Consider the following 9,782-nt stretch of genomic DNA (forward strand, 5'->3'; position numbering starts at 1 on the left):
ACCAACGTGTCAGGATGAAGCTGCAGAGGAAAACTGCATCGACACAGAAGAAGAAGAAGTGAAGTGGTGAAGTGGCTTCAGGGTGAATAAACAGCAGAGCCTATGTCTATTTTGTTTCTATCAGAGATCCGGGCATCATACAGAAAGTCCTTCAACCACAGACCAAACACTGACTCCTGCCTGCTGAAGAGCCTTTGAGCAACACACTGACCTCTGACCTCTGACCTCTGACCCCCCAGGCAGCGATGGAGAGCCACACTGTTACATCATGTTATATTGGTGTGTGAGGATATGAGTGGACCAGGATCTTGATGGAGATCCTCCTGACGAGGTGGAAGGGGCTGAAGACGTAGAGAGCGGATGTGGCACTGAAACGGAAGATCGCCTTCCCTTTGTTGAGAACTATGAAGGTCTGGAAGAAACACAGAGAGAGAGAAAATGAATACATTTATTATTCATAATTCATTTTATTTGTAACAGTTTTTAGAGAGAGAAAGTAAAAAAATGTAAAAAAAAAAAAAAAAAAAAAAAAAGAGAAAAAATAAATGCATTTATTGTATATAATATTGTGATGTTTTATTTGTAACAATATTTAGCAAGAGAAAATTTGAAAATAAACTGTAAAAAAAAAAGAACTATAAAGGTTTGGAAGATGGGAAAAAGAAGAGAAGGGAAAACATGTAACTTTTAGTGGGAGAAAATAAAAAAAAACAATTAAGATCTGAAGGAGAGAGAAAAATAATTCAAAAATGAAATAAAAAATAAATTAAAAGAAGAACTGGAATGACAAGAAAATAAATAAATAATACATAAACAAATAAATGATGAATAAATATAAATCTATAATTTTATAATTATTTATTGTGTAAAATGTTTTTGTTAAACAAAATTTAAAATCAAGTTAAACATAAAAATATATCAGGGAAGAAAGGGATGGAGGGAAGAAGACAATGACAGAGATAGGAAGAGAAGGGGAGAGAGAGAGAGAGAGAGGGAGAGAGAGAGAGAGGGAGGGAGAGAGAGGGTGGGAAGGATAAAGGTAGAGAGAGAGAGAGAGAGAGAGAGAGAGGGTAGGAAGGATAAAGGTAGAGAGAGAGAGAGAGAGAGAACAAGAGAATAACATCAGATCCATCGTGGTTAAAGAACAAGGCCATAAACATGCAGTGACACCTCCCACACACTGTCTCTCTCTCTCTCTCTCTCCCACACACACACACACACACACACACACACACACACACAGATTTGAATCATCCAGACTCCTGGCCTTTTCCAGTCCATCCCTCCCTCCACAGACGGAGAGCTGGTTACCAAGGGATTCCCCACATAGCAACACAGAACTAGACACAATAGATTCTGACTCTGCTCTGTCAGATCCTGTTCTGTTCTGTTCTATTCTTGTCTAATCTAGTCTAGTCTGTTCTGTTCAACTCTATTCTATTCAACTTGATTCTGTTCAGGTACGTTCTGTTCTGTTCTGTTCAACTGTGTTCAATTCAACTCTGTTCAGATCAACTCTGTTCAGTCCAATTGTACTCTATTCAACTCTGTTTGGTTCTGTTCAATTCTGCTCCAGTTAAACTGCATTCTATTCAACTCTGTTTACTTGAGTTCAGCTCTGTTCTGTTTCATGTTATGAGCAGAGAGCTTGGCCTCCAGCAGCCTCAGAGAGGAGGGGACAAACCAAATAGAAATGTTTATTTTGTACTTTTTGCTGGCCGGTTGTGATGTTAACCATCTACTTTTACATATTTAGCAGATTCTGCTGTCAGCAGACTGTAAACTGATAAATATCTTTAAGTTGTTAATGCTGGAGAACAAAGGGAGGGAGAAAGTAATGTAGTTTAATGAAGCAACTGTCACAAGTCAGAAAAGTTCAATAGTGGCACATATAATGAACAAATAATAAATGATGAACAAATATCACATAAATTCAGGTACAAGAAAAAAGCTCTTGCTCAGTCAGCTCCCTCTGCACCTGAATTTCTGTGATATTTGTTCATTATTTGAAGATGTGCCACTATTGATCTTTTGTGACTTGTGACAGTTACTTCATTAAACCGCATTATGTTTCATGCAGGGAAGCCCTGCCTTTGTTCTTCATAGTGACTCTGACAGGTTTGGGCGCTTTTCCTTCCACTGTTTTACTCTTTAATGCTACAAGGTATGAAGAGGCAGGGAGCATCAGCAGTGAATCAGCTGTAGGCTGCAAGGTCCTGTCTCTGTCTGTGTGAAGCTATTGTCTTCTATTCTATTCTATTCTATTCTATTCTATTCTATTCTATTCTATTCTGTGGAGTTCTGTGATGTCCTGTTCACCTCTGCTTGGTTTCATGTTGTGGGATTACAGCTAAATGACATGGAACAGTGACCATGTGGAGTTACGCTGGATTTGGTTTGTCTCTTCTATTCTATTCTATTCTATTCTATTCTATTCTATTCTATTCTATTCTATTCTATTCCATTCCATTTCCCTGATGAGTTTGAGCGAGTCAGCTGGCCGCTGACCAGCCTGTCACTGTTTCCGGTTGAAAAACTTGTATCTCCAAAATGTCAACTTTTCAGGAGCTAATAAACATAGCCTTATTTTTAGCTTGTCTAACAAACATGTTTTAGTTTGTCCAATGTGTTTTGAAAGGGTCAGAGCAGCAGGGAATCTTCCAATTTAAGATAAAATATGAAAATCACCAAAATAACGACACTGTGATAGTTGGTAGAATTGAGTTTCTGAGCTGTTGAGTGGGACGAGTCAAGTCAGCAGAGTCAGCAGAGTCATCAGAGTCATTAGAGTCAGCAGAGTCATCAGATTCAGCAGAGTCAGCAGAGTCAGCAGAGTCACCATAGTCATCAGAGTCAACAGAGTCATCAGAGTCATCAGAGTCAGCAGAGTCAGCAGAGTCAGCAGAGTCAACAGAGTCAGTACAGTCAACGGAGTCAGCGGAGTCAACGGAGTCAATAGAGTCAGCAGAGTCAGCAGTGTCAGCAGAGTCACCAGAGTCACCAGAGTCACCAGAGTCAGCAGAGTCACTAGAGTCAGCAGAGTCAACAGAGTTAGCGGAGTCAACGGAGTCAATAGAGTTACCAGAGTCACCAGAGTCAGTAGAGTCACCAGAGTCACCAGAGTCACCAGAGTCACCAGAGTCGCCAGAGTCAGCAGAGTCAGCAGAGTTACCAGATTCAGCAGAGTCAGCAGAGTCACCAGAGTCACCAGAGTCACCAGAGTCAGCAGAGTCACTAGAGTCAGCAGAGTCAACAGAGTTAGCGGAGTCAACGGAGTCAATAGAGTTACCAGAGTCACCAGAGTCACCAGAGTCAGTAGAGTCACCAGAGTCACCAGAGTCACCAGAGTCACCAGAGTCGCCAGAGTCAGCAGAGTCAGCAGAGTTACCAGATTCAGCAGAGTCAGCAGAGTCACCAGAGTTACCAGAGTCACCAGAGTCACCAGAGTTACCAGAGTCACCAGAGTCACCAGAGTCACCAGAGTTACCAGAGTCACCAGAGTCAGCAGAGTCAGCAGAGTTACCAGAGTCAGCAGAGTCAGTAGTTACCAGAGTCACCAGAGTTACCAGAGTCAGCAGAGTCAGTAGAGTTACCAGAGTCACCAGATTCAGCAGAGTCAGCAGAGTCACCAGAGTTACCAGAGTCACCAGAGTCACCAGAGTTACCAGAGTCACCAGAGTCACCAGAGTCACCAGAGTTACCAGAGTCACCAGAGTCAGCAGAGTCAGCAGAGTCAGCAGAGTTACCAGAGTCAGCAGAGTCAGTAGAGTTACCAGAGTCACCAGAGTTACCAGAGTCAGCAGAGTCAGTAGAGTTACCAGAGTCACCAGAGTCAGCAGAGTCACCAGAGTTACCAGAGTCACCAGAGTCAGCAGACTCAGTAGAGTCAGTGGAGTCAGTGGAGTCAGTGGAGTCACCAGAGTCAACAGAGTCAACGGTGTCACTGGAGTCAGTAGAGTCAATCAGCATTTCCATTTCTGAACTACTGAGCGGACTCTGCTGGTTTCTAATTTGACAAAATATTCCAGTTGTCATGAATTACATGTAACAGAGGCCACATAAAAAAATTATTTGAGTTCAGAGATTAAAGTCAGAATTCTGAGAAAATTCTGACTTTTTTCACAGAATTCTGACTTTAAACTCAGAACTAAAATTTTCACGTGGCCCTAATCCTCTTCTGTATTTTTCTGTTGATTTTTTATCTCTCTATGGTTCTGTTTGTCGTTTCTACATTGCCACGACTCATTTTATCTTCCTGCTTTCAATCTGATGTTATTAAATTGGAATTATTTTTGTTTTTCTGACATTATTTTTTATATTTTTAAATCATTATTTTTGCTGTGAATCATCTTTAATATGATGAAAAGCTACTACTCTTTTTCTCGCTTATCTTCCTAACTGTTATCTGCAGTGTCACGCATGATAACACTGAACTGACCTGGAAAGCCAGCGAGCAGTGAGTGTGTGACGAGGGAAAATTAGAAAAACTGACTTGAACTTTTATCTCCTGTGCAGATAAAGTAATGTTGGTACTGAAGCAGATCGTTTATTAATATATCATTTTGTCTGGTATGAAATCCAATCCCTACTCATGACATCTGGCCTCTCGAAGCCATATTGAGCTTCAGCAGGACAGTTTAGTGGATGCAGTGAGTGTGAGTTTAATGGAACATGAATGTGAACACAGTGTGAAGATACAGAGAGGCGGTGTGTGTGTGTGTGTGTGTGTGTGTGTGTGTGTGTGTGTGTGTGTGTGTGTGTGTTCAGCTAAATCCCCAAACTCTAGTCGCTCTTACAAGCCAACTGGCGCTGAGAACATACACACACATAAACACACACACTCCCTGGATACAGTGTGTGTGTGTGTGTGTGTATGTGTGTGTGTGAGAGAGAGAGAGAGGGAGAGAGAGAGGAAGAGGAAGAGACAGTGTGTATGTGCCTGTGTAAATGTGTCCGAGTGTGTGTGTGTGTGTGTGTGTGTGTGTGTGTATGTGTGTGTGTGTGTGTGTGTGTGTGTGTGTGTTTCCCCTGTAGACTCTGAGTAACACTTCTCTACCTAAACCCCCAAGGAACGCAACACACCTGAGCTACAGAGAGAGAGAGAGAGAGAGAGAGAGAGAGAGAGAGAGAGAGAAAGAGAGGCAGAAAGAGAGAGAGAGAGAGAGAGAGAGAAAGAGAGCAAAAATAAAACAGAGGAGAAATAGATTTTAAATTGGAAGAGAGTTTGAAAAGAGAGAGACAGAACAGAGGAGAAAGAGAGGAGAAGGGAGGTAGAGAAAAAGGAGAGAGAGGCTGCAACATGATGTACACACACACTCTGTCTCTCTCTCTCTCTCTCTCTCTCTCTCTATCTCTCCCACTCTCTCTCTGCCATTGTCTCTCTCTCATCCCTCCAAAGTAGTTTAATAATGGTTAATAAGATGTTTTCTCTGATGTATTAACCCTCTCTTTCCCTCTCTCTCTCTCTCTCTCTCTCTCTCCCTCTCTGTCTCTCTCTCTGTCTCTCTCTCTCTCTCTCTCTCTCTCTCTCTCTCTCTCTCTCTCTCTCTCTCTCTTCTACCCTCTGGTCTATAAAGTGATAAGAGGATGTAACCAAAGGCACAAACACACACCAACAAACACCAACCCTCTGGTCCTTAAAGTAAGGGCTGATGTGACACACACACACACACACACACACACACACACACACACAGTCACCTACCCTCTGGTCTTCAGTAAAGTGGCAAGAGTCGATTTATCTTCCAGGGATCCTCCAACCAGACGAGAGGGGATATTCCCAAAGACCTTCACACACACACACACACACACACACACACACACACAGGGGGGTCACCTACCCTCTGGTCTCTGAAGTAGTATGGGTCGATGTCCTCCAGAGGAACTCCCACCAGATGAGATGGGATGTCTCCGAAGATGCGCGGCAGCTGTTTCCCAGCCTCCAGGTCGAGTCTGGGCCGGGGGAGCTGCACATCGCCCAGGTCCTGCCACACACATACACACACACACACACACACACACACACACACACACACACACACACACACACACACACACACACACAGGCCCGTTTACCGACTTCTTTAAAACATTCAAAACCACTGCTTAAAGGTTTTATTTTGTGTCTTTCTGTCCATTCAAAGCTGTGTGTGTGGTGTCATGAACCAAAAACATTTTCCAGCATCTCTCTGAGCCTTACCAAGAACAGGCCGTTTCTGTCGCCGTGTCTTTAAGGCTCATTAATATTAACGACCCCTCTGTTCCGATTGGATTGGCTAACCGTTTCGAGAGTGAAACGTGAGACGCCGCGGCCCGGCAGCTACAGGTAGGGAAAACTCCAAAAGGGTCTGGGTGCAGACCTCCGCTGCCAGGCCCGCTCCACGCTCAGGTCTCTTCTTCTCTCATTTTAATGATTCAGTCCAACGTTCTTCTTCTTCGTCAGTTATATTAATCGCGCTTTACCTCCGCTCTCAGGACGGTGCCACTACTCTCTTTTTCTGTCGGCTCAATCTGCCGTTGTTGTAGATCGGTTACTTTAATCAATGTTTTTGATTGCAATGACGTGTCTAATGGGCTGATTTTGCGTTGTTTTGTTTTGGGTTTTTTTTTTTTGCATTTTGTTTTGTACATGCAACCTGAACATTTGAGCGTAGCCTGTGCATGAATGAAGCTTGCATTTGTAAACTTTAAGGCATGGTATTTACCAATGGTGTAAAATTTGTGTAAATATCTACTGAGGTAACATTACTGAGTCAGACTTTAGCCAAGGAAAACATCAGCTGAGAGGAAGATAACAGAGAGATAACGTTTTCTCCCGCGACCTCCGGTTAGCACTGATCATAAGACAGTAATGCACTCAGAAATTGTCTACGTCGTCCCCCTAAACATTTGGATAAATTATTATTAATTAGGGAGATTTCACCACTCACAACTATGTTTCTTGTGGCAGCCTTGCGGGGCTTTTATTTTGAAAATTGAATGCGCTTCGGCAGCAAAACCGGAAATGAACATATGGCGAGTTTCATGGAACTTCAGCTTGGGACAAGTATACCTCGCTTGAGACGGTATTGGCAGTTTAAAATAACTGACAAAGAAGAGACCTGAGCGCGGAGCGGGCCTGACAGCGGAGCTCTGCAGCCAGACCGCTCTCCAAAACTCTCCGGTAATAAACAACGACAACCGCTCAACCGCTTTGAAAAAAACACTTTGTTAGTCTATTATTTCTTACAAAAATGATAATGAGCGAACCTTTGTGACGCCACAAAGTTACGGAAGTCCAAACGGCTCGTTTAGAGGCTCGCTGCACTAATATGGATTGTGTGGATTTAGTTTTGATACTTTCACCATGTTTAGATAGACCATCCAACTCCTTTATCACCACAGAGGAGAGGGGAATTAATATTGTTTTTATCGTCTGTTCTTATCCTTTCATCTTCATCCTTCTTGTTTTGACTTGTTTTAATTTATTTCATGATGTCTGGTTTTGATTGACTGTTAAAAATGTTATTTTTAAATTATATTTAATAATTTTAAATAGTTTTTTTTTCTTATTGGTACAATAATAATAATAATGACATAATATAATAATTATTTGTAGCATTAGTATTGTCAGTCATCATTATCAGTGTTATTATCAGCATTAGACTGCAGGGCGTCCACTAAATGGTAAATATCCTTTAAATCTTTACACACATGTGAATATTGACATGTGAAGCTCAAAGCTGAAACACACGACAACAAACACTGAAAGCATCAGCTGACATTGATTCCTGTCAGCACAGTTGTCCTGACGTGATCCAACACACACCACCTTACATAACACAAGTGTGTGTGTGTGTGTGTGTGTGTGTGGTGTGTGTGTGTGTGTGTGTGTTAAGGCTGTCAGAATGAATATCAGTATATGAAATTCGGTCGAATGTCAAAACATCAAAACAACTTCAAACCCCAAACCGCAACCCAGTTTTTTTTAAATTTCTGAACCCGTTTTATTCGTTGCGTCTCTCTGTGTTCGCTTCCATGGTTTGAAGTTATGGGATGAAACACTGTGAGTTTAAACACTGTGGAAAACCTCCATCTGAACAAGTCACTTGCATTGGAAACAAATGAAATTATCAAACCTCACTGGCAGATTTTTCTCACTTGTTTTAAGAAAACTGCAATTTTAGGACTCAATAAGAAACTAAATGACTTGTTAAGATGGAGATTTTTGTAGTGAAGAGATTGTTCTGTTGTTATATGAATTCCAAGATATTAGATTGATGTGTTAATTGGTTTAAAGGATACGCATCAGCATCCCACTTTAAATCTGTTACCAATTAAAGGAGCAGCCAGACACTGAACCCCAATTTTAAACATGTGTTTTTAAATCCATCTTGAACTGAGCTGAGCTGAACTGAACTGAACTGAATTAATCTGAACTGAACTGAACTGAATCATTCTGAATTGAACTGAACTGAATTAATCTGAACTGATCTGAACTGATCTGAACTGAACTGAACTGAATTAATCTGAACTGAACTGAACTGAACTGAGCTGAGCTGAACTGAACTGAACTGAACTGAGCTGAGCTGAGCTGAGCTGAGCTGAACTGAACTGAACTGAACTGAACTGAACTGAACAGAAATGATATGAACTGAACTGAACTGAACTGAACTGAACTGAACTGAACCGAACCGAACCGAACCGAACTGAACTGGACTGGCTTTTCCTGCCTCGGCTCATGACATCTCTCTACTAGACCTGGTTCTCAACCTGGGGCTCGGGACCCCCCAGGGGCTCATGAGATAATGTTGGGAGGGGGGTCACAAGATGATTTATACGATGGGAAAAAACCTATTTCTACTATACAAATTCTTTATCATGTTTATTTTTCTGTCTTTTCTATATAAGTTTTGTTTATTTCTTGTGAAATAATCAAAAAAATCACACAGAGATTTGGATTCAGCATTCAAATTTAATTTGAATTTCAATGGAATTTGACTAATTTCAGTCAGTCAATTCATAGTCGAATTTGATTTTTTAGGTGAAATTGAGAGCCCTAGTGTGTGTGTGTGTGTGTGTGTGTGTGTGTGTGTGTGTGTGTGTGTGTGTGTACCTCCTGGTAGTGTTTGTTGCGGCGGGCCCTCTCCTGGGCGATGCGCTGCTCGATGGCCGCCAGGGAGTCCGGCGTGAAGCGCTGAAAGCTCTCTGGTCCCACTGGAAACACACAGCCAGCCATCTTCTCATCCTGATCCTGCTGCTGACTGGCCCAGTATACCAGCTGGGGGGGGGGGGGGGGGGAGTGAGAGAGAGGGAGAGAGAGAGAGAGAGAGAGAGAGAGAGAGAGAGAGAGGGAGAGAGAGAGAGAGGGAGAGAGAGAGCGAGAGGGTTATTACATCAGAGAAAACATCTTATTAACCATTATTGTCTTATTAAACTACTATGAGGATGGAGGGATGAGAGAGAGAGAGAGAAGAGAGGTTAATAAGTAATAGAAAATATCTTATTAGATAGATAGATAGATAGATAGATAGATAGATAGATAGATAGATAGATAGATAGATGAGGAGAGAGAGGGAGAGAGAGGGGGAAAGAGAGAGACAGAGAGAGAGAGAGAAGGTTAATACATCAGAGAAAACATCTTATTAACCATTATTGTCTTATTAAACTACTTTGAGGATGGAGGGATGAGAGAGAGACAATGGTAGAGAGAGAGAGAGAGAGAGAGAGAGAGAGAGAGAGAGAGTGGTGGGAGAGAGAGAGAGAGAGAGGGGTAATACTGTAAATCTGAAGAAAGAGAGTTA

The 9,782-nt window shown here is 42.0% G+C and overlaps 1 protein-coding gene across 1 annotated transcript; it reads right to left on the bottom strand.

Moving 5' to 3' along the window:
* Positions 1-271: 271 nt before the first annotated feature.
* LOC139640287 (sodium channel protein type 2 subunit alpha-like) lies at positions 272-9,217 on the bottom strand. Its single transcript, XM_071514472.1, has 3 exons — positions 9,095-9,217; positions 5,841-5,984; positions 272-412 (listed from the first exon to the last, which is right to left on the bottom strand). The coding sequence occupies exons 1-3, from the start codon at positions 9,215-9,217 to the stop codon at positions 272-274; spliced, it is 408 nt and encodes a 135-aa protein (XP_071370573.1).
* Positions 9,218-9,782: the final 565 nt, after the last annotated feature.

This window comes from Centroberyx affinis, unplaced genomic scaffold, assembly GCF_046629955.1.
Source record: "Centroberyx affinis isolate AG114_WGS23_722 - 3 ecotype Tasmania unplaced genomic scaffold, CSIRO-AGI_Caff_v1 ptg008925l_1, whole genome shotgun sequence".
NCBI lineage: Eukaryota > Metazoa > Chordata > Actinopteri > Beryciformes > Berycidae > Centroberyx > Centroberyx affinis.

Excerpts from the sequence above, each read along its gene's own strand:
- LOC139640287 (XM_071514472.1), bottom strand. The coding sequence starts at position 9,217 with ATGGCTGGCTGTGTGTTTCCAGTGGGACCAGAGAGCTTTCAGCGCTTC. Across the intron at positions 5,985-9,094 it reads GCAACAAACACTACCAGGAG|GACCTGGGCGATGTGCAGCT; the intron begins GTACACACACAC and ends TGTGTGTGGCAG. Across the intron at positions 413-5,840 it reads ACTACTTCAGAGACCAGAGG|ACCTTCATAGTTCTCAACAA; the intron begins GTAGGTGACCCC and ends TGTTTCTTCCAG.